The 21,576-nt window shown below is 38.5% G+C and overlaps 4 protein-coding genes across 5 annotated transcripts; 3 read left to right on the top strand and 1 right to left on the bottom strand.

Moving 5' to 3' along the window:
• Window positions 1-2,875: 2,875 nt before the first annotated feature.
• Window positions 2,876-7,869, bottom strand: LOC110754734 (ubiquitin domain-containing protein DSK2b). 2 transcript variants are annotated; one of them, XM_021955845.2, is made up of 8 exons: window positions 7,382-7,869; window positions 5,752-6,483; window positions 5,022-5,236; window positions 4,836-4,949; window positions 4,487-4,551; window positions 3,803-3,831; window positions 3,353-3,442; window positions 2,876-3,275 (listed from the first exon to the last, which is right to left on the bottom strand). In XM_021955845.2, exons 1-8 carry the CDS (start codon window positions 7,623-7,625, stop codon window positions 3,127-3,129), a joined length of 1,638 nt encoding a protein of 545 aa, XP_021811537.1. In that variant the 5' UTR covers window positions 7,626-7,869; the 3' UTR covers window positions 2,876-3,126. The 2 variants fall into 2 exon arrangements, with proteins under 2 accessions (XP_021811537.1, XP_021811538.1); XM_021955846.2 differs by having other exon boundaries at window positions 5,022-5,233; window positions 7,382-7,866.
• Window positions 7,870-8,813: 944 nt separating this feature from the next.
• Window positions 8,814-13,975, top strand: LOC110754751 (Polynucleotide adenylyltransferase family protein). The gene is made up of 15 exons (XM_021955866.2): window positions 8,814-8,986; window positions 9,076-9,157; window positions 9,231-9,341; window positions 9,531-9,628; window positions 9,729-9,812; window positions 9,962-10,095; window positions 10,230-10,302; window positions 10,400-10,445; window positions 10,547-10,656; window positions 10,778-10,885; window positions 10,976-11,038; window positions 11,244-11,305; window positions 11,645-11,957; window positions 12,437-13,315; window positions 13,399-13,975. The coding sequence occupies exons 1-14, from the start codon at window positions 8,915-8,917 to the stop codon at window positions 13,286-13,288; spliced, it is 2,208 nt and encodes a 735-aa protein (XP_021811558.1). The 5' UTR covers window positions 8,814-8,914; the 3' UTR covers window positions 13,289-13,315; window positions 13,399-13,975.
• A 1,394-nt stretch (window positions 13,976-15,369) lies between these two features.
• On the top strand, window positions 15,370-19,032 carry LOC110754739 (G2/mitotic-specific cyclin-2-like). The gene is made up of 11 exons (XM_088255966.1): window positions 15,370-15,767; window positions 15,901-16,036; window positions 16,136-16,192; window positions 16,416-16,461; window positions 16,541-16,708; window positions 16,806-16,931; window positions 17,499-17,588; window positions 17,719-17,940; window positions 18,066-18,164; window positions 18,251-18,429; window positions 18,559-19,032. The coding sequence occupies exons 1-11, from the start codon at window positions 15,713-15,715 to the stop codon at window positions 18,701-18,703; spliced, it is 1,323 nt and encodes a 440-aa protein (XP_088112092.1). The 5' UTR covers window positions 15,370-15,712; the 3' UTR covers window positions 18,704-19,032.
• A 430-nt stretch (window positions 19,033-19,462) lies between these two features.
• LOC110747207 (phosphoserine aminotransferase 1, chloroplastic) lies at window positions 19,463-21,087 on the top strand. Its single transcript, XM_021947391.2, has one exon. It carries the CDS (start codon window positions 19,544-19,546, stop codon window positions 20,831-20,833), a length of 1,290 nt encoding a protein of 429 aa, XP_021803083.2. The 5' UTR covers window positions 19,463-19,543; the 3' UTR covers window positions 20,834-21,087.
• The last annotated feature ends 489 nt before the right edge of the window (window positions 21,088-21,576 follow it).

Below are 21,576 nucleotides of genomic sequence, written 5' to 3'. Positions count from 1 at the left end.
AACCAGTCTTGGCAGCGCCACCACTACCGCCGCCACCATCCTTATCCTCGTCTGGGGGAAGCATGTTGAGGTCGAAGCCGCCGCTGCCACCACTTTCATTTTCCTCTTCTGGATCACTTGCCTCATTCAGGTCAAACCCACGCAGCGCACCGAGCCTTTCCCCTGCACAAACCAAGAACATCAATTAAAGATTATAAGAAAATTGATTAATTAATGTTTAGTGTTACTGCGCATCCATGCATGCAGTGCCATTTGTCAGTTGATATATTATTTATACCTTGTTGCAGGGCTCGCTGTGCTTCTTCGAATCCAGGGGGTGGGAAGCAGCCCCTCCATTGACGCTCTGGGTGGCAACGCATGTGCCCAAACAATGCTTTCCAAGAGGAAAAGTTTGAGCGTTTGCATACGCTGCAAACCGGGCTCACTCCTTCGGGGGCAGTTATCTCCGCTTTGCGCTTGGCCCGTGGTGGAGAGCCGCTGCTGCTGCCAGGAATCAAGCTCCCTCCTGAGGTCCCTGACCCTCCTCCTATAGTGATTTCCACACTGAGAGGAGTGAAATTTCTCCCACCAATCTGAGTGATTTGTCCCGCTCCAGGAGAAGCGTTAAAGGACGATGACCCTCTCCCAGAAGAGGGTGATCCTCTGCCGCCAGGAGGAGACTTTCTGCCAGAGGGCGAAACCCTCCTAGGGGTGGATGACCCTTTGCCAGAGGGTCCTCTATTGAGACCAGGAGGACTCACAGAGGACCCTCTAGCAAAATTGAGTTGAGCAGTGCTCGGAGGGGGAGGGTTTGGAAATGATGGAGTACCAGTAGCAGCAACACCCGTAACGTTAACATTAACGTTGTCGTTACAGGGTTGCTGCTGTCCCTCAGCGGAGGAGGCCAGGCGGTTGGTGGTGTTCTGCTGGTTAGCCATGGTGTTGTGAGAAAAATAGGTAACTATATGTCCGTGCGCACATGGTGCCCTAAACGTTTATATAATATTTGGTTGGCAAAACCTTGAACTTTGTTTACAACTAGTTAGGGTTGTAAAGGATGCGTCTCTCAATCTCAATGCGCACATGGTGTTCTGTATAAAGGATGCGTCTCTCAATCTCAATGGGCACTCCAATGCGACTCTTCATGTTGTAATGGGAACTTCTGGAAAATAATATGCAGGGCGCCACTTTGTGTAGGGTTGTGTTCTTTCAATATCGGCCGTTGAGGTTCATGTGTGATCCATCACACGGTGGTAAGTGGTGGTCCACGCATGAAGGTACGGCCACATCGCCGATCACGATTGGGTACCTTTTCATAGAGGCAGGAAGCGAACCGGTTGGGGATGAGAGACGCAATGAAAGCTTTGGTTATTGAAATGACAATTATGACCTTAGGAAAATAATTGTTGCAAGTACACCAAATATGGAAAAATCTTCGTTTGTAACAAGCTAAGATACATTGCACCTGTAATTCGAATTTGGAAAATAGGTAATTAGTATTAAATTACCGCAGGAATGAGCTAAGTATCACTTGTCATATTACTTGTCTAACCAGATATGGTACATCCATAAATTTCATACAACAAAGTGAGAAGTAGATATATTTATGAGTTGGCCAAATTCAACTTCAATGGCTAATTAACATGTCATATGTATTGACCAGCTTTCGGATTTTTTTTCTTTTCAATGTTGAAATAGGTCTTAAGTTGTTGGAGTCATCTCTTATTTATTGGTTAAAAGAAAAATTACATGCCAACGAGGGTTGGTTAAGTTAGTAAGGATTGTTCTCTTCGCTATCAAGGCATATGTTCGAGTCCCGCTGTCAACAATCCTTCTTGGTGAGTAATCTATAAACCAAAAAATGGACTAAGACCCCCTATGTAAGTCCTCAAAGAGGTCTTGATATGCTCTAGTTTAGGGATGGGGTAGCCTCCCCCTAAATTTTCGTTCATCCAAAAAATAAAAAATTACATGACGGGATTGATTAGGTCAATGACACAAGCACGGACCTGTAGCTTCACCTGGGCTACAGCCCGGGGGCATTAATTTTTTTACAGTCCAAAGTAAATTTTAGCCCGCCTACTCTTTAAAAAAATACCCACATGTCTTGGGTTAGGGCATAAATAGATGTGATATATAGGTTAAAGGAATAAAAAAATAACAAATGTTTGCCCTGAACTTGGGCAGGCCGACACGCATGGGTAGTATAAAGATAAACAAACTATATATAATTGTTTGTTGGTTAAGAATACTATATAATTTTATTATAAGAGAGAACTAATGTTTTCGGTCAAAGGGAGAAATAGAGCTGATGAGAGAAAGTGTGTTTTTAATACTTTTTTTTTGTTTGTGTTGTATTTAGGCTTGTTTTACTTCTTCATTTTTTGACAAAAAGACGTTGCCTCTTCACAACAAAAAATTTAGTATTTAACATGTAAATTTTGCTTAGTTCAACATAAAATAAAATTAACTTATACCATTAAGTTGAACATGAAATTTTTTCGTACCGTCGAGTTTAACATGTAATTTTTTCGTACCGTCGTATCTTGAAGATTTAGCCCGCCCCAATTTGGAATCCTGGGTCCATCCCTGCAATGACATGTAGGCTATTTGCAACTTTTCAAAAAGCTCATGCCAAATTATCAAATCATTTTTACCATCAGACAACTTCCACTTAGCTAATTAGGATTAACTAAATGAGGGAATACTTTGAATTAGTTCAATATTGTGGCAACGGAATAAATTAAAGAGAGATATAAGTTAAATGAGTTAATCATGAGTTGGGCCAGTTGAACGACATGGCGTTTGGTTAATTTATAATTTTATTGAGTTCGTTGGAAGTTGAAAAACAAAGATAAAAAAAGATGGGATATTTGTATAATTTTGCAAGCACTCCTTGGTAAACAAATTTTTCCAAACCATTCATATGACGAAATTTTCTTAAGTATGTACACTGAGGACTGCCAGGCCTCCGGAGAGAGAGACCATAATCCATTGAGAATAGCTTGTGCCACAAACTTAAGGCTCGTATTATCAGCTTATTCACACCCAAAATGGGCACTTTAATACATCTCAGGTCCAGCATGACCAATCTCAGCAGCCACCACATGAACATAACCAGATTAATAGAAAAGTTGCTACTACAACCTATAAACCGGAATTCCCCAAAAGTCGCTCTACTGCTGCATGGACGTTTCCTGCAGTGGCCATCAGAGCCCTTATGTTCTCTTGTCGGTCAAAGAAACCCATCTCCTGAAGTTGTGAAAGCTGTGCAGCATAGAGTTCTTCCGGTGGCACTGAAATATATGGGATAGGATTAGTACAGAACAAACAAAGGAAATCCTTTTCTAAGAAATGATAAGTAAGTAGTAACCATCAGGCCTATTGTGAACAGCCAGGCTGCCAGTGCCAAGCCCACCAAACATGTTCATCAGCGTCTCTAGCCCCGTGTTATTGAATGATCCTGTTTTCACAAAACCATTAACATGCAACCAATTACCGCGATGAATATATTTGAAACAGAAAAATGATTGCTCTCCTCTTTTAAATTAGGCAAATGACAGGGAACGTTTTCCTGGAATCTCACTTCACAATATGGTTTTCATTCATTGAAAATTAGAAATAATAACCCACCCTGTACCAAATTTTAACCCAACCCATCACAAGTAAAGCATTCAGTGTGACAAACACTGTTAGGAATAGTTTCAAGTGATGCAATGCAGACAAATTGAATTGCCTGTGCAAACATCATCTCCTAAAATCTGTCAGGCATACAAGTAGTTCTGAAGAAAGGCAAATAGAAATTGGATATTGACTTGGATACCTGCGGTTCCACCAGTTTGACCTGTTTCCCTGCAAGAACGACTGATTTAGTACAACTCTATGAGCAAAAACCAGTAATGACAACTGATCAAACAGAAGCAATGCAAATAGTATTATATGGCAAAAAATAAAAATGGCCCAAGCCAGGCCTGCAGGTAACAGAAATAAACCAATTAAAGTTATGAGATGCAGCAATCTGAAACATAGCCAAAGCCAAAAGTCAGCATGAAGCTTAATTGGAAATATCACTAAACTAGGGGTTTTTGTTTACTGTGATCTTCCTGACCACCGAAAAGGAAGCACCAATGAACATGCACAGTTATGTTATGTATTATTTTCCCATCAGAGTTGATTCAATGATCCTGAGCCAATATTTCTAAACTAAGTGACTAAATTTATTATTTGTCCAACCAGTTGAACCAATGATCAGCACCCAACTTTTTTACAACTAAATGCAAGGTCAGGACAAATAATGACAATAACAATTCAAAGCTTAGTCCAGAGGAGAAAGTAAAACATCCAATTGAACTGGCCAGGAACTGTTGACATACAGTTTCAGACTTCAATCAAGTTGCATAATTAATCCATAGTGGTCAATATGGAATCCTCAGGCAGCTAAGGGAGAAATATCAATTCAGGATATATCTATCAGACATATCGAACATAAAATTATGTCACTTCTTACTGGGTTGACTGTTGCTGTTGCCGACCAAACTGAGACATAAGTGATTGCTGCACAGTCAAGAGCAGCTGCAAGAGAGGAGACAAAATAAAGGCAATGAAGAAGCAAGAATCAAATAGGTACCGTTTTCAAGTTTAATCATTAATTGGACATCATACGTCACTCTTACATATGCAAACATTAGCGGCTCTGTCTCCCAGGTTAAACTCATTCAAAACCACAAAAAATAAGGTTTACTATTTATTCCAGTTGACAAGATTCAAGTGAACTAGGAGAGAGAGAGAGAGAGAGAGAGAGAGAGAGAGAGAGCACATGCATGTGTCAAAAGCTTAGGCACACTGAACAACTATACCTGCATAGTCTCAGGAGAAGCCAACTGACGAAGAAATTCAGGGTTTTGCATCATTTCTCTTAAATGAGAATTGGAATCAAGCATGCTTCGAAACTGGGGGTTGGAACCTAGAATCTGCAGACGGGTAATGTTAAGAAAAGAGAAATTTCATCCTCAAGCTTATTCTATTAGAGAATAAAATGATACCTGGTTCATATACTGAGGATTGGAGATGAGGCTTTGCATTATTTGAGAAACAGCTGGATTTTGCATAAACTGATTCATTGAATTGTAATCCTGTGGCGGGGCACCCAATGCTTCAAACTCTGGAAAGTTAAGTCCAGCTATGGGAGTTGGTGTCTGCAGCCTAGCATCACCGATAGGATTCGATGCTGTGGTGTTCGTTTCGGCAACTCCAGCTGCTAGATTCAGATCTAGTTAACGACTGATTTAAGGACTAAAACAACATTGGAACATAAAAATCTTGACCTTAACCAGAGGAAGCAAAAGGTTGGAAAGTTTCCTAAAGTTCTTCATTGTATTGTGGCTAATATTGTTACTACCACAGCTATTTTGGACAAAGCAGCAACCAATTCAATTATAAGTTGAAATCAGAGAAGATGCCTGCTAGCTTAAGTGGTATCTTCCGCTTCACCAAGGATGAGAAAAGCCTAATACCTCTTATCTAGTCCACAGCCCAACCCTCCTCTTATCTAGAAAAATTGAATACTTTTCTGCCTCGTCATACTTTGTGCCATTGACTGATAGATGAAATACCACATCTTTATCCGGACAACATAGAATGTTATAAAAAAAGGATCATTAAGAGATGTGCAATATGTCCCAACGAACATAAAGGACTCAAAGCAAACAGAGTTTAAACTGTATCTTCAAAACCAAAACATTGTAGAACAGAAACAAGTGAGCAAGGGCTTACTGCCTGTAGAGGACCATGGGTTGGGAAGCGGGTTAGTATTTGGAGCGGGAGAACCATTCATTGAATCAGATCTGGTTTGGTTGCCACCTTGGGCCCCCAAAAGAGATGCAAATGGGTTTGAACCATCACTCCCAGCATTCCCAGCCATTGTTGTTGCATTCATAAATGGCTCTTGTACGTTTTCATACATCCGCCTGAGCATGTTAAATCCCTCAGGAGTAGCTTCAATGTTGCTCATGGCTCTGTCAGTGTTACGCATCATCTCACGCATAAGCTCGGGGTTTCTTGCTGCTTCAAGTGTCTGACGGAGCGTGCCAGGATCATTAAGTACGTGTGCTAGCTCGGGATTTCGATCAATAATTTCACGCATTTGAGGGTTGTTCATAATCAAGTTCCGCATTATGTCAGGGTTATTCATAAGATTTTGAACGGCAGGCGTGTTCATTATGTCTCTCATTACGCTGGGGCTCTGAGTCAATTGTTGCTGCACTTGTTCAAAGTCAGGAAGCCCAGCTCCAAACAGACCACCAGTGCCACCCATACCATTAAGTCCGAGTCCCGGGAATGGTGAGGCTCCAAAACCAGACCCTCCCAATGTTCCACCATCATTGGATCCAATACCCCTTGCTTGGGTGGAATTTGCAGCTCCAGCATTGGTTGCACCAGCAGGGTTGGCTGACACAGGCGGTGCAAAACCACGAACCAAGTGAACAGTGTGATCTGCCTCCAAACCTATTGATACCAAAGAACAGAAGCCACGGTTAAGCAAGACTTATCTTTCTTTTTTTTTGGAAAAAGTTAAGCAAGACTTATCATAATAACAGAACATCTTTAAAGTCTGCAAATGTAATCAGTACTGCTCCATTATAAATCTTAAGCTTCACTTACCAAATAATTTAAGCCTAAATTGTTGTCTTCTACATGACAAAGATTTCTTCGCTGGGAATTGTCAAATGTCTAAACAAAAAATTTCAGAGCATGCACCCCAAGCAACACTACCAGCAACCACAAAGACAAATAAAACAAGCAAGGTTCCCAGAAATTATTCTTTAAATGAGCTTCTGGCACACGTACATTTATCAATAAGAAAAAAGAATTTTAAAAAAATTCAAAATTAAAAAAAAAAAATTATAGCCCGGTAACTTCAGAGCAAAGGTTCATAGTCAAAAGCCTTTTGGGGAAAGGAGATGCAACCAGATTCTATGCGTGTGAGATGAGGAATGCTCTCTGCTCCTAGTGACACCAGCCCTATTATTCAAGTTTTTAGTCCTGCTTTCTCTAATTCTCTCAACCATAATATCAAAGGGTTCAAGTCGATTACCTAAGGAGCAAACCCAACATTACACATTCTGGTATCTGTATAATCCATAATTACACATTGGATGAAGATTGAACTTCAACTATATCACCAAGCCTCTGCCACAATGTAATGTGAACTAGCACCCTAAGTAACTTGAAAATGCATCTATAGTGGAAAGAAAACATAACACAAATGGATCAGAGAACACATTGATTCAATCACAGCAGTGAAATGAAAACCCATCTCAATTCTGTACCACAAAACACACACCAAAATACAAACATACATGAAATTGTTTAATGTGGTGAAAAAATAAGAAATAGATAGTACCGTAGCTTTGGACGGTTTGATCGTCCTTTAAGATCCGACCCTTGTAAATCAGACGCTGCTGCTCGGCCGGAATGTCGCATTTTGGCGAGAGAACTTCCTTGAACGATCCAACGGTGGATTCGAGGCTAATCTGAACGGTGAACTTGGAGCCATTGGAGCATCTGACGTTGACGTTGACCTTGACTCCATCTCCATCGTCGGAGTAGGTCCCGTCGTCCACAGAACCCTCACCTCCTCCTCCCATAGTCGGAGGTGTCTCACACTCTGAAATTTCAAAAACTCAGTGACAATATCAGACGGATCAGAGCGATGCTAGAAACCCTAGCGGAACTAGACTTGGACGAAAATTTGGGTCGTGATTGGGGGGTTTGAGGTACGATGAGGGATTGAAGGGGGAGAGAGCTCACAGGCTTCAGCTGGTGGATGAATGCCAATGGGAAAGAAGAGAAAAATAAATAAATAAAGAGAATTTTATAATCAAATAAATAAATAATTGGTGGAATCTGAGGTGCCTTAGCCCACCCAAGCCAAGGAAGGTATATAAAAAAAAACCAATGGGATTTGTCCTTTTTTTTTCTTCTAATAATATGTTTGATATGAGAAAGTAAAGGGTTTAAAAGAGCATTATAAAATTATTCTTAAAAAAGAAAAGAAAAAAAAAAGAGCATTATAAAAACTATTAAACCAAAAAAGGATTATAAAATCATCCTATAATCTTAAATTGAATTGTAGTACTAAATTGATAAATTTAAATCATGTAACCCTTGATTCTCAGTTGGGGATTAGTGGCATTTTCTAGAGAAATCCTTTGTCTATGAATAATCCATCCCTTAAAAATTTAACAATTATTCTAACAATTGATTTATTGATTTTTTTTACAAACGGTATTGAGAGAGGATTTGAACATAAAACTTTAAGGGGAGATATAACTGCTCTAAACTATTTGAGTTACATGCCTTTTGCAATTGAAAAAAATAAACTAAACATGAAAAAATTAAAAGTTAAAACGGAGTTAGTGCATGAGTTGGAGACCTCGTGTTCGACTTCAATCCACGTTGTTTAAAAAATTATTGACTTTGAACATTGTTATATAGAGTCAATGCATGAGTTATTACCATGAGTCTATATTTTAATTCACGTCCTTTAGAAATTTTTTTTTTTTTTTTTGGACATACTTTAGAAAATTAGTTAGTTTGAACAATGCTACATAACCCAAAGTTTGTAACATTTTTTTTCATAACCTAAGTTATTGACTAATATGTGATGGTATGTGTGTGACTCTAATTATGTGCCATATAAAAGTTGAAAAGTCCAGACAAAAAGGTAAAGATAAAACTGCCATAAATAGCTCCATAAGAAATTTGGTTTTCAATTGACATGGCATGCGTAAATCACCTAAACTTCAGGGGTGTTTGCGCAATTAAACTAGGTTTATAAGAAAGACAATTGTAAAGCACAAATTCTCACATTTGCTTGTGCTGCAAACACATAATCAAAAGGTACCAGAAAGCGCGCCATGATATTCATCTTCCGATGGCGATAATAACCCCGGGAGGCTCCAATAATTACTTGTTATCTCGCCTCAGAGCCCTAATAAAACAACAGGTCTCTCTCTTTCTCTACTTCCCTGAGCTTCTGTTTTCGTTCAGGCATTTTGTCGAACACGTGGGTGACAATGGTTTCCTAATGAGCAGAGACTCTTCCATGCATTGTCTGAAGGAGGATTGCAAGCTCAATTTCACACTAAAATGGTGCCAGACTCGGTTCCTGACAAAGGTATATTCATTAAACTCTGTACATTTCTTTGAAAGAAACGTTAATTGCATTGTGTACATTTGTGAATTGGTAGGCTGCATTGATATGTCAAAATGGAAAAAGTTGGATTCGAGGAATCTTGGGATAAAACCCTCCATGGTTTCGCAACCCTCTTGGACTGTCTTAAAAATTCTTCAGAGTGAAGGTAACATTTTGTTCTACTTTTGCCTTCATTGTCATTATATGTATTTGTGTTGATGTTGCTTTGTATTTGTATTAAGTTAAGAACTTATGTGTTCTTCCCCAGTTCAAGGATTGGTCCAAATTATTCAGCTAAAGACGTTATTCTCTTAGGCTGGAGTTGGATGGTTTGCTTATCTTTTTATATATGCAGGGTTTGAAGCCTACTTAGTGGGTGGATGTGTCAGAGATTTGATCCTCAAAAGAGTACCTAAAGACTTTGATGTGATCACTACAGCTAATCTTAAACAGGTTTTGTTACATTGTCTTTCAAGTTTTCTTCTCTACTCCGTTAGGTTGTGATAATTTGCGGATGAAATTCAGGCTTTTTGGTTGTTTAATGCTTTTACAGATCAAGAAGCAATTTTATCGTGCAGAAATTGTTGGACGACGATTCCCTATATGTAGGGTGCATGTTAAAGGTTCTGTCATCGAGGTTGGTTGGTGAATTTTGTAATTATGTTAACTTGTTGGCATGACTTTTTCTTTTTTGACATGTCTTAAACTTGTTCAAATAGTATGCTCTTGCATTTAGTATCCTACCTTGATGATGTTCTTTTGTTCTGCATCTGATTCCTGTAACAGGTGTCCAGTTTTGAAACGGTGGCAAAACATGCTGGAAAAAAGGAAGCTGATTCCCCTTGTAGGCCACCTGGCTGTGATAAGAAAGATTTCATCCGTTGGAGAAACAGCATGAATCGGGACTTCACTATTAACAGGTAACTCCGTTCTTCCATTTTTCAATTTACTGTATATGACGGTATGGTAGCAATTTTAAACACTCTTGATTCATTTGAACTGTGTAAGTTCAATGCCATCTAACTTCAGGAGACATTTTGAATTGTGCATGCAGTTTATTCTTTGATCCTTTTGCAAATAAGATCTATGATTATGCCAATGGAATGGTGGACTTGAGGTCCTTAAAGGTATCAATTTCCATTTGTTAATAGTAGACTTCATTTCTTACCAATATATCATTTGAAGTTTATTAAGATGAGTTATTGCTGGGTGACATGGACTTAGCTACGGACGTTAGGCTCTGCCAAGTTGTCATTTGAAGAGGATTGCGGTAGGTGTTTTTTATGCAAACTTTGACACCATTTGGATGCAACAGCTGAATGATTGTATTGGATTAAAAAAACGGGATCATATGCAAACTCTGTAATGCAGCACGAATCTTGCGGGGTTTAAGAATTGCTGCTCGTCTGAGTTTGTCAATATCAAAAGAAACTGAGACTGCGATGCATAGGCTTTCTTCATCCATTTTAAAGTTGGATAAGGTATATCATAAGGACTGTATTTGTTTAAGTTTATTTGCTGTACCTTCTCCTTTTCCAATTGTTTATTGGAGGGATGAGATCTCATGTCACTTGTTTAAACTGACATTCATTTTCATTTCAGTCCAGAATAATGATGGAGTTGAACTATATGCTCTCTTATGGAGCTGCTGAGCCATCATTCTGTTTGCTATGGAGATTCGATCTACTCAAAATTCTACTTCCCTTTCATGTATGTGTTGTCGCAGTTTCCTGAATTGCCTTATTATAAAATAATTTCTTAGTCATTAGTTGCATATATGATAGATTGTTAGCATTGCAGGCAGCATACTTTGATCGACAGAGCAAAAATATGAAAACTGCTCAGAGTTCCACGATGTTGATGGTAAGCATTGCACTACAAAAAGTTTCTTCAGTTTTAACTGAAAAAAAAGGAAATCCATAATTCTGGAAATCTTAGGAGATTATGAAAGACAAGAAAATATAGGTCTCTAGTGTATGACTATTTTTTTTTCCATGTTGAGCCAAATTAATGTATACCCAGCACTGAAATTTAGTTAGACTTTGATTGTTCTTTTCTTTTTCAACAGAAGCTATTCTCTAGTTTGGATAAAGTGGTTAGCTGTGATCGACCTTCTGAATCCAGTTTATGGTGAGATAATTGTTTATTGTTTGTTTCTGTTAATTTATAGTATTTAACACATCATGGAAAGTTCATTTTATTTGTTTAGTTTATAAACTTGTTCCCGGGGACTAGTTTAAAATTTTGAATTTAGGAATTAACAGTTTTGCTCCCATATATATTGGCAATCAACTTATGGAAATGATTTCAAGTGAGGTTTGTAGTACAAGATTTGCAGGACTTGACACTTCCTAAGCTAGTTTTGCCTGTTCATTACTCCTAATCAACTTGGAATTCAGCATTTGGTACAAACTTTGGGTTTTTATGTGTACTGTAGTTGCCACTACTGATTTTTTTTGTCTATTACAGGGTCGGACTGTTGGCATTTCACCTTGCACTAGTCAATAACCCACAAGATGCTCTTGTAGTGTTGACTTTTGCTTCTGTCCTCTATCATGAAGAATGGGAAGAAGGTGTTAAATTTTCCAGAGACAATGCTGAAGGGATCTTTAATTATGTACCTGAGATCTTATGCTCATCTGAATTTAAATCAGACAAAGAACTTGCAAAAGAAGTTTCCCAATTAGCTTCTTTTGTGCTAGATTCTATTTCTGCTTTAACTGCAACAGAGAGTCTTATTGAATCAATGTCCAGATATCCTGTTTTCCCATGCTCTGGGTTGGTAAGTACATCTAATTGATATTCAATCCCTAAGCTGTAACTTGGAGCAGAACAAAAAGAAAAAGAGAAGTATGTTATGCAGTGCCTCTCATGTCACTTATCTGCAGTTTGCTGATCCCACCCTTAAATGGTGTTGTTATCACACATAGCATTAATATTCAACCATGGTGCAGAATGATTTTATCTGAACTTTTGTTACCTTTTACCTTAGCGTGCCTTGATTTTTTCTCAAAGGACAAAGTCACAAATTGTTGGACTATAGACTAAATGATAGTTTTTTTTTCTAGTTTCTCCTTATCTGACTCTTTTAATGGCCTACTATGCGCTGTTTCTGTCAAATGCCATCCCAGGCGGTAACCCTTGTAGTGGTTCTTTTAAAAATGTTCGTTGGAGTGCTTGTATGTAGTTTTTCTTTGGTTGGTGTGCTTTTATGTTTTATAATATGTCCCTAATACGAGTAAAACTTATTTGATGCTTTAGGTATTTGTACCAAAGAAAATGGCTGAAGAGGTTGCTGAAATTTTTAAAGGGCTGGTGAACATCAAATCTTACAATAAAGGAAGGAAGAGTTTTCAGATTGATTACCACTCACTTGGGAAAGGCTATTTGAGTGAGGTTAGATTTGTTATTGGAAAAGTTATTTTAGAAACCATGGACAGTGGGATTTTGCAAGGGAAGGAAGTTGTTCAGGAGTTGGACTACCACCTGCTGCAGGAGAACGTTAAAAATTACAATAAGGGTAGAAAACGCAGCCTTATACCAGATACCCCTGAAGTAAAACAAGAGATGTCCAAGAAACTGAAGTTGAAAGAACAGAAATGCAATCTGTTCAAGCAAGATACAGCTATCAATAAGCAAGAGGTCGTTGAATTGTGTCAAGCACCCCAGAGAGAGTTAATTGCAGTTCTGGGAAATATGTTGGAGAAGAGAAAATGTCAGTTACAGGAAGAGGAGGGGATTAAGAAAAATCAGGAGCTTTCTGAGGATGAGAAGTTCCAGAATAAGGGAGAGAAGAAGATGCACTTGAAGACGATAGAGAAGCTGCAGGAATGTATGCCACCTGATATGGCTACCAAGCAGCAATTAAAGAAAGTTAAGAAGCATAATTCAGGTCAGGAGGATACCATTAAGCTGAAAAACATGTTACAGAAGAAAACACAGAAAGTGATCAGTGAGGAGATTGTGGAAGACAGACAAGTAACAGACAAGGGGAAAGGCAGTCTACCTCCGTTACCTAGTGTCGTCAGCAGTGAGGAGATTCAGAAATGCAAACAAGTAGCAGACAACAAGAAAGGCGGTCTACCTCGACTATCTAGTCTCTTTAAGAGATAATATTTTCCAAAACTAACAAAATGACATGTATGTTTTTGTACCTCCCCCCTTTATCCTCTTTCTCATATGCGCACAATTGGCACGAATAATTCTTCCATTTTCGTCTGCAGGTGTATCATAAAATCCTAGGAGCTGGGGGAAATACCCTCAAAAATACCTCAAGGTTTTGCTCATTGTTTCATTATGCCGTCTGCCCTCTTTTTCTCTTCATTCTTCGGTTTAACAATTTTGATTAGCCGTAGTTAATACTGATCTTTGATTAAGGAGCATGATTGTATCACAAATTTTGTATCTATTTCATAATTTATTCAAGGATGGTTCTCTTTTTTTAGTACAAACGATTTTGGGGAGCGGGATACAAATTTTCAAGGATGGTCTTTTGTATAAGTGTGAGTGGCGCTGAATTGAGTATGTTTTCTTATTAAAGGGGTGTTTTAGACTCTCTTTCTCCTTGATTTGTTTGGTTATAGCCCAGAGCGGAGCAATGGAGTGGGCCTGAATTCGCGAAATGTACTTTTCTCTTTTCTTTTTCTTTTTTGTGCTCAGACCAAATGTACTTTCTCTGTTCTTGTTTAATTTTAGTTTTGTTTTTCGTGTCAACTTTTTTTTCAAATGACAGGGAGATTGTATTAATAAATTACATCACGAGGAAAATTCACAATCCAATTTTTATCATATCATTTGTAATATTTTGTGTATCTAACAGAAATATTTTTTTTTTTCCTTTTTTCTTGTTTTGTCCAACTTTTGAATAGCTTGAATATTTTTCGGGAACGGGTATGCCAAAAGAGATGTCCCATCTTGTCCAGAAAAAGTAATTTTACTATCCTTGGTTTGGATATGATAGTGTCTATCTATCAATGGTTTTTTATTCATATTCTGGACAATAAAACCACATACTATTTTCGTAATGGCCCACTCTTTGTTAAATAAATTTACATGCAACTTATTTTTTTTAAGAAAATGAGAGATTTCAAATTTCCCTTTTTTTTTCGTCGAATAAAATTCAAATCTCCCGTTTAATTAATCAGTCAAATTTGTATATTTTTCAAACACCTATCAAGTTTATAAATTATACATGACTTTGGTTAATATAATAAAATTTCTAAAATCCAGTTAATCAATTTCTACTACATTGTTGAATCTAAATTTTACAAAAATCCATCCAAATAGGAATTTTCAATTCTAGTCTACTTATGGCTTTGGCTATTATGTCATCTTGTTTACTAATTTCCCTATTTTAATTATTAGATACTTATGGAAAGTATTTATTGTGCCACAAAAAGCTGCTATGATAGCTCCTTCACACCTAACTCAATGAGTCATTGCATTTCATTGCAATAAATTTGGTGTATTGCATGCAACACTCATCACTCCATTTCATTGAACATGGTTTTGCTTTTATTCAAAAAAGGAAAATAATAACTTGGCTGGCCAACTCACCATTATGTTAATATTTCAAATAAATGAAACAACAAATTCGTTAATGCTTTTATAAATTTTTCTTGCAGTCTTCTAACGGTCATTCCCACTCTACTAGATTTTATCAACGGTTCTTCAAATTCTTTCCCGCTCATTAGCGCGAGAATGCTTTTATAACTTAAATAACGTTCTTCAAGATATGTAACTCCGCATCACATTAAGCAATCGTATTAGCAGAAGTAGTATTACATTTAACAATTCCAATTTGTGGTTAAATATAAGAAAATCCCCTTTCTACACAATTTGAAAAGGAGATTACGAGAGTCGGATTCTTAATTTCAATAATAGGTTCAAAATCTTTTGACAAATAAGAAGTTACACAAATTGGTCAGATGCTAAATCATTTAGACCTTACTAATCTACTAAATATAACCATCCTAATTAGGTCAATAGGATTATTTACTTTTAAAATTTTCATGAAAAATAGAAGGCTCCGGTGGGCTGGAGCGCATATGATTGTCCTGTGGCTGGAGGTAGCGTAACCAAAAAGCACTGTCTTCTACCGACCAACCCCCAATCATTGGATATCATAAAATAAAAAAGGTTAAAAACTCTCTCTCTTTCTCCCTCTCTCACTCTGAGACATAAAATTTTGTTTAATTTGAAATCCCATAAGACCGTACCACATGCCAACCAGGTGACCGTTGTTAGGACGGAGGCACACATAGAAAGTCATCTCAATCCGCATGATCCAACGGTCAGATTACACTAGCCGTTGTATTTGAAAAAAGTGAGGGCTTTTGGGTCACTCTCCCTTCAGACAAATACCCACAGTTTCTGCCACTTTTATTTCTACCAGTACCTGTATTTGTGGGCTCTCTCAGTCTTAGATGCTCTCTTGGGGTAAACTATAGAGGGTGACTGAGTTCTTCAAAGCCTCCGCTCACTTGGGTTTGATTTTGATTGATTGTTCCTTTCAGATAACCATCATTAACAGCAAAAATGGTTATTTCTGATGAGAACCGTTCTAATCTGGTCAGACCAACAACTATGCAAGGTGAATGGGGTTGATTTTGCACAATCTTGGCATTAGATTTGTGAGATTTAAGGGTGGAGATGGATGTAAAAGCCAAAGATTCTGACTTTTTTTTTGTTCTTTTTTTTATAAAAATTTTTGGAATAAAATGTAGGAGGACTAAATGTGGGTACCGGTAAGCTTGGACAACAGCAGGTTAGGCACACCAGGAGGGCCTTAGGAGTCATTAATGAAAGTTTAGTGGCAGCTCAAGGATACCCCTGTGTTGTTAACAAGAGAGCCTTCCCAGAGTAATTTTCCTTGTTTGCCCACCTTTGAATTCTTCATCTTTAGGACAGCCTTTGTTTTTTTGAACTGATTTTTGTTTTTGTTTTTTTTTCTCTACCCAGAAAACATGAATTCTATGAAAAGAAGCAGGCAGATCCAGCACATAGACCAATTACAAGGTTAGAATTTGACCCTTCTGTTTTTCACTTTTCTTTTCCATTTTTGGGTTGTCAAGAGAATGCGGGAAAAAAAAAAGGAATGAAATTCAAATTTTGATCTCAGATCTTTCATGCTTCAACTGAGACATTTTCATTTTTGTTTGTTTAAATCTTAAGACAACAATGTGAAATTGCTAATCTGTATTTTCATCGGAATATGATTTTGATTTGCATTTTTCTATAGGAAGTTCGCTGCACAAATTGAAAGCACTCAGCAGCATTGTCCGAAGGTACCATTATCCCTCCTATAAAAGCACTCTATTTATCTGTTTTACCTTATTTGATGGTTGCTGTGATTTATATAAGCAGGAAACAAAGTTGCCCGAGCTACCAAACACATCAGCCACCAACTCAACTGGTTTTGGAGATTGTATATTCATAGACGAGGAATGCGAGTCACCTGAAGAACAGGCTGACCAACCAGAGCCCATGTTTTTAGAACAAGCAGAAACAGTGCCGGATGAAGCAGATGATACGGTACTTCTTTGTTTCTGGAAAACATGTCAAGTTTTGGATTGTGTTTATTTATTGGCAAACCCAATTTACTGATTCAATTAAAAATTAAATCTTTTAGAAGGAGATTGAGATGGAGGATATTGTGGAAGAGCCGATTGTGGACATTGATGGCTGCGATTTGAAGAATCCACTTGCAGTTGTAGAATATGTTGAGGATCTTTATGCTTACTATAGGAGAATGGAGGTAAGTTGCTCTCTTTTTTTCCAATGCGGTTGAAAAGTTAGCAACATTCCGTGGTTGAAAAATTAGCCTTACTGTCAATTCATTTTCAAACATTCATAGAAACAAATTCTACAAATTACACAAGAAACATGACCTACCTTAAAATTATATTTTTAAACTCATCCAATTCGCGCTTTGAAGGAAATAGCGTAGGCTTATGCTAAGGCTTGTTATGTGCTTATACTATATGCTAACCTAGCTGCCACATTTAGAATTGCATATCTAGAATGACAAGTAAATCTGTTTTGGATTTCTTTTTAAGGTCATGAGAGAATAGCAATATCTACATACGGGGGAAGCATTTATGTTAGAGCTAAAGCTTTATTTAAAATTGGTTGGCTTACATTCTTAGTTGACATGAAAAGCTTTTCTGTAAGATGCTTGTACAATTTTTTCACTTAGGCTTCTCAGCTGAAATTGATTTATTTCCTCTTTCAGCAAAAAACTATTGATGTGCTCTTTGAAACTGAGTAGGAAAACATCAGATTCAAACCAAGTGTGACGACTAACCAACACTCATATGTGCAGGGTTTTAGCTGTGTCCCACCTAACTATCTGGAACAACAATTTGACATCAATGAGAAGATGAGGGCTATACTAATTGACTGGCTTATTGAGGTATACTATCCTTTCCTACTGACTCAATATGCCTAAAATGGCAGATGGTTTCTGGTGCATTAATCAGCAATGCATATTGTTTTAATCAACCTCATTCGTAAATGATTAATCTGCTTATTGGAATCAACAGGTGCACGACAAGTTTGAACTCCTGAAGGAGACGTTGTTTCTTACTGTGAATCTTATAGATAGATTTTTATCCAAGCAAACAGTCGTAAGAAAGAAGCTTCAGTTGGTTGGTCTGGTTGCCATGCTTTTAGCATGCAAATATGAGGAAGTTTCTGTTCCAGTTGTTGGGGATTTAATCCTTATATCGGATAAGGCTTACACAAGGAAGGAAGTCCTGGAAATGGTAATTCGTTTTTCTTTATTTGGTTGACTATCCTTAATGGTTTTTGATACTTTGAAAATAAAGTTACTTCTCTAAGCAATAGGTCTAACTGAAATTCTCTTTCTTTGCCTTTCTTAAACCTGCAGGAGAACTTGATGCTTAATACATTGCAATTTAACATGTCAGTTCCGACGCCGTATGTTTTCATGAAAAGGTTCCTCAAGGCTGCTCAATCTGACAAGAAGGTAAGCTGTGCTTCATCTAATATCAATCAATTAGTTTCTCGCGGTAATGGGATTCTAATTAAATTTTTTTAATGACCTCAAAACAGCTTGAACTGCTATCCTTCTTCTTGATGGAGCTTTCTCTGGTGGAGTATGAGATGCTCAAGTTTCCACCATCTTTGTTAGCTGCTGCTGCAGTCTATACTGCTCAAGCTACTCTTTATGGGTTCAAGCAGTGGAGTAGAACCTGTGAGTGGCACACAAGCTACTCAGAAGATCAGCTTTTGTGAGTTCTTCCTTCCCTAAATTAGAGCATTACATGAGAAGATTTTTAACTATTAAGTAATTTCTTGACAACTAACATTTACATGAAGAATTTACTAATGAGTAGTAATTTCTTGAATTGTGCTAACAGAGAATGCTCAAGTTTGATGGTTGGCTTCCACCAGAAGGCACCAACAGGGAGACTCACAGGGGTACATAGGAAGTATTGTACATCCAAGTTTGGCTTCACCGCAAATTCGGAACCAGCACAGTTTCTCATACAGACTCAACTATAGCAGAGCATATACTACTAACATTACATATGACTTTGTAACTGGGTTTCATTGGGTGGGGAAGAAGAAGAAGAAGCAGAAGAAGAAAGAAGAAGAATTGCACATAATAATTCAGCAGCAACTGTGGTTGCACCTGGGGAAATTGGGTTTTCTAGATTTCTAAGCTTTGCAGCCTCAAGTGTTAGCTTGATTGACAGCCATGGTTGTATGTTCTAATTGAACATACTCATTTTTCATTTGAAATTTTTTACTTTGAACTTTACTTCCATTGTTGTTCCTTCTTGGAGAATAAATAATGTGATGATACAAATGAAATGACTTCATTTTCTCAATTTTTCTGTTTGATATAAATGCCCAATTTTTCTATTTATTATAGAGCAAAATACCAATTTTTCTTTGTTAACCTAACCCTTAGGAAAGAAGTTCTTGTGCGGCAAGTTGTTTGTCTCTTCCACAACTGAACTACCTCTGACTTAAATGTAGACCCCCCCAGCTGATTAAATTAAGTCAGAAGAAGACACCAAAAACACACAGAGATAAATACTTGGCAACGACGTCGTTTCCTCAAAACAACAATATTTTTGCTAATTTCAAGTTTTTAACCTTTCCACCAACCCCCGCATATCAAAATTCGAAACTATCAAATATAATACATGTTGATTAATATATGGCCTTGGCTTGGCAGTGTATCATTACCTATTTCGAATATCCAATTTTACCATCCCACTAAATATTAAATTATAAATACCCCCAACATGATTCAGATCTTCGCCACCAAACCCTTCTCTCTCTCTCTCTCTCTCGTCTTTCTGTTTCGCCTTGCTCTGAAGCAACAGCTCCACCATGGCAATGGCAACCTCACCTCACTCTCTCCTCCTCCAAAATCCAAATACCCAATTCCTCAATAACACCAAAATACCCTTCACCACCATCCCCATGACCTCCACTCGTCTCACCACCACCCTAAACCCCAACAAGGCCATCTCCGTCAAATGCTCAGCCACCACGACCCACATCCAGGATCGCCCACCGCCCCAGCCCCAGTCCCAAGATCGGGTCTTCAACTTCGCCGCCGGACCCGCCAATCTACCCGAGAACGTCCTCTTGAGGGCCCAATCAGAGCTCTACAACTGGCGCGGATCTGGGATGAGCGTCATGGAAATGAGCCACAGAGGCAAAGAGTTCCTCTCCATAATCCAGAAGGCCGAGGCGGACCTCCGAACCCTTTTGAATATCTCACCGGAATATTCCGTTTTGTTCCTCCAAGGCGGCGCCACCACCCAGTTCGCCGCCATACCTCTAAATCTCTGCAAACCCGACGATAAAGTTGATTACGTGGTTACTGGGTCGTGGGGCGACAAGGCCTTCAAGGAGGCCCAGAAGTATTCTCAGCCCAAGGTGATCTGGTCCGGCAAGTCCGAGAAGTACACAAAGATCCCAGCTTTTGAAGAATTGGAGCAGAGCCCAGACGCCAAGTATTTGCATATATGCGCAAATGAAACCATCCATGGGGTTGAGTTCAAGACCTACCCAAATCCCAAAAATGGCCTCTTGATTGCTGATATGTCCTCAAATTTCTGCTCCAAGCCGGTGGATGTGTCCAAGTTTGGGATCATCTATGCCGGAGCCCAGAAAAACGTGGGCCCATCCGGAGTGACCGTTGTGATCATCAGGAAGGATCTGATTGGCAATGCCCAAGAGATCACACCTGTGATGCTGGACTTCAAGATTCATGATGAGAACAAGTCTCTGTACAACACACCACCATGCTATGGCATTTACATGTGTGGGTTGGTGTTTGAGGACTTGCTGGAGCAGGGTGGTTTGGGTGAGATTGAGAAGAAGAACAAGAGGAAGGCTGATCTTTTGTACAACGCCATTGATGAGAGCAAAGGGTTTTACAGGTGCCCAGTTGAGAAGTCTGTGAGGTCACTGATGAATGTGCCGTTTACTCTCGAGAAGCCGGAGTTGGAAGCTGAGTTTGTGAAGGAGGCAGCGAAAGAGAAGATGGTTCAGCTCAAGGGGCATAGGTCAGTGGGAGGGATGAGGGCTTCAATTTATAATGCCATGCCTTTGGCTGGGGTTGAGAAGTTGGTTGCTTTCATGAAGGATTTCCAGGCAAAGCATGCTTAAGATTTAGTAGCATACATTACTGGTAGAGTTGTTAGCATCTTTGGTTTGTTGTGTTTGCTATATTTTTGTTGTTGAATGTGAGTGGACAACAGCAAGAAGTTTGTATGCATATGTTTATGAAATTCTTGTCGTGTGGGATGAAGTTAATGCCCTAACAAGTTTAGGAATTTAGGCCAATATCCTCTGTTTAAAACTTTGTTGTCATAAGCTGAGACTGAGAGTAATGAATAATTCAATTCTGGGCTCTTCTTTCATATCAAGTTAAACCTCTCTACTTCTTGAGGCAATTGTGCTGTATCCAAGTAAGAAAAACTTTGGGCAATGAATACTCTATCAAGGGCTTATTTTGATATCTTGTATGATACTTTTTTAGTCAAATAAAATTAGTAACATCGCGTGTAGGGAGACTGAATGTTTATTGAAAAAAAGGACCCATCATCATCATCTGCCTGCAAACCACCATATGGTGAAATGGAAAATGGATGGTTCCCCAACTCACAAATTGATTCACCACCATGGAACTCATTACTTCAACGGCAACGCGAACAAGAGTAACAGAGTCAAAGACACAACCAGCTGTCCGCTGAGGCTTTACGTCAAATATCAGTCACCTTTGCCAGTTCATCAGCAATTTCAATTTCGGATATGCTCCATTCATACACATCCTCTATAATTTACTACAACTTTCAAAAGGAGTTTCCAAACAACCGAAACAACCAAGCCGAAACAGCCAATTGCTGGCT

This window comes from Prunus avium, chromosome 7, assembly GCF_965620075.1.
Source record: "Prunus avium chromosome 7, drPruAviu1.hap1.1, whole genome shotgun sequence".
NCBI classification, from domain to species: domain Eukaryota; kingdom Viridiplantae; phylum Streptophyta; class Magnoliopsida; order Rosales; family Rosaceae; genus Prunus; species Prunus avium.
The sequence above is the reverse complement of the archived record's forward strand: the minus strand, read 5'-3'. Positions and strand labels throughout refer to the sequence as shown.

Coding starts and splice junctions, on each gene's coding strand:
- LOC110754734 (XM_021955845.2), bottom strand. CDS start 7,625: ATGGGAGGAGGAGGTGAGGGTTCTGTGGACGACGGGACCTACTCCGAC. Junction 4,950..5,021: donor ATCCTCAGTATATGAACCAG/GTATCATTTTAT, acceptor ACCCGTCTGCAG/ATTCTAGGTTCCAACCCCCA. Junction 3,276..3,352: donor TGTTCACAATAGGCCTGATG/GTTACTACTTAC, acceptor CATATATTTCAG/TGCCACCGGAAGAACTCTAT.
- LOC110754751 (XM_021955866.2), top strand. CDS start 8,915: ATGGCGATAATAACCCCGGGAGGCTCCAATAATTACTTGTTATCTCGC. Junction 9,629..9,728: donor CTACAGCTAATCTTAAACAG/GTTTTGTTACAT, acceptor ATGCTTTTACAG/ATCAAGAAGCAATTTTATCG. Junction 9,813..9,961: donor TTAAAGGTTCTGTCATCGAG/GTTGGTTGGTGA, acceptor TTCCTGTAACAG/GTGTCCAGTTTTGAAACGGT.
- LOC110754739 (XM_088255966.1), top strand. CDS start 15,713: ATGGTTATTTCTGATGAGAACCGTTCTAATCTGGTCAGACCAACAACT. Junction 16,037..16,135: donor AACAAGAGAGCCTTCCCAGA/GTAATTTTCCTT, acceptor TTCTCTACCCAG/AAAACATGAATTCTATGAAA. Junction 18,430..18,558: donor TACTCAGAAGATCAGCTTTT/GTGAGTTCTTCC, acceptor TTGTGCTAACAG/AGAATGCTCAAGTTTGATGG.
- LOC110747207 (XM_021947391.2), top strand. CDS start 19,544: ATGGCAATGGCAACCTCACCTCACTCTCTCCTCCTCCAAAATCCAAAT.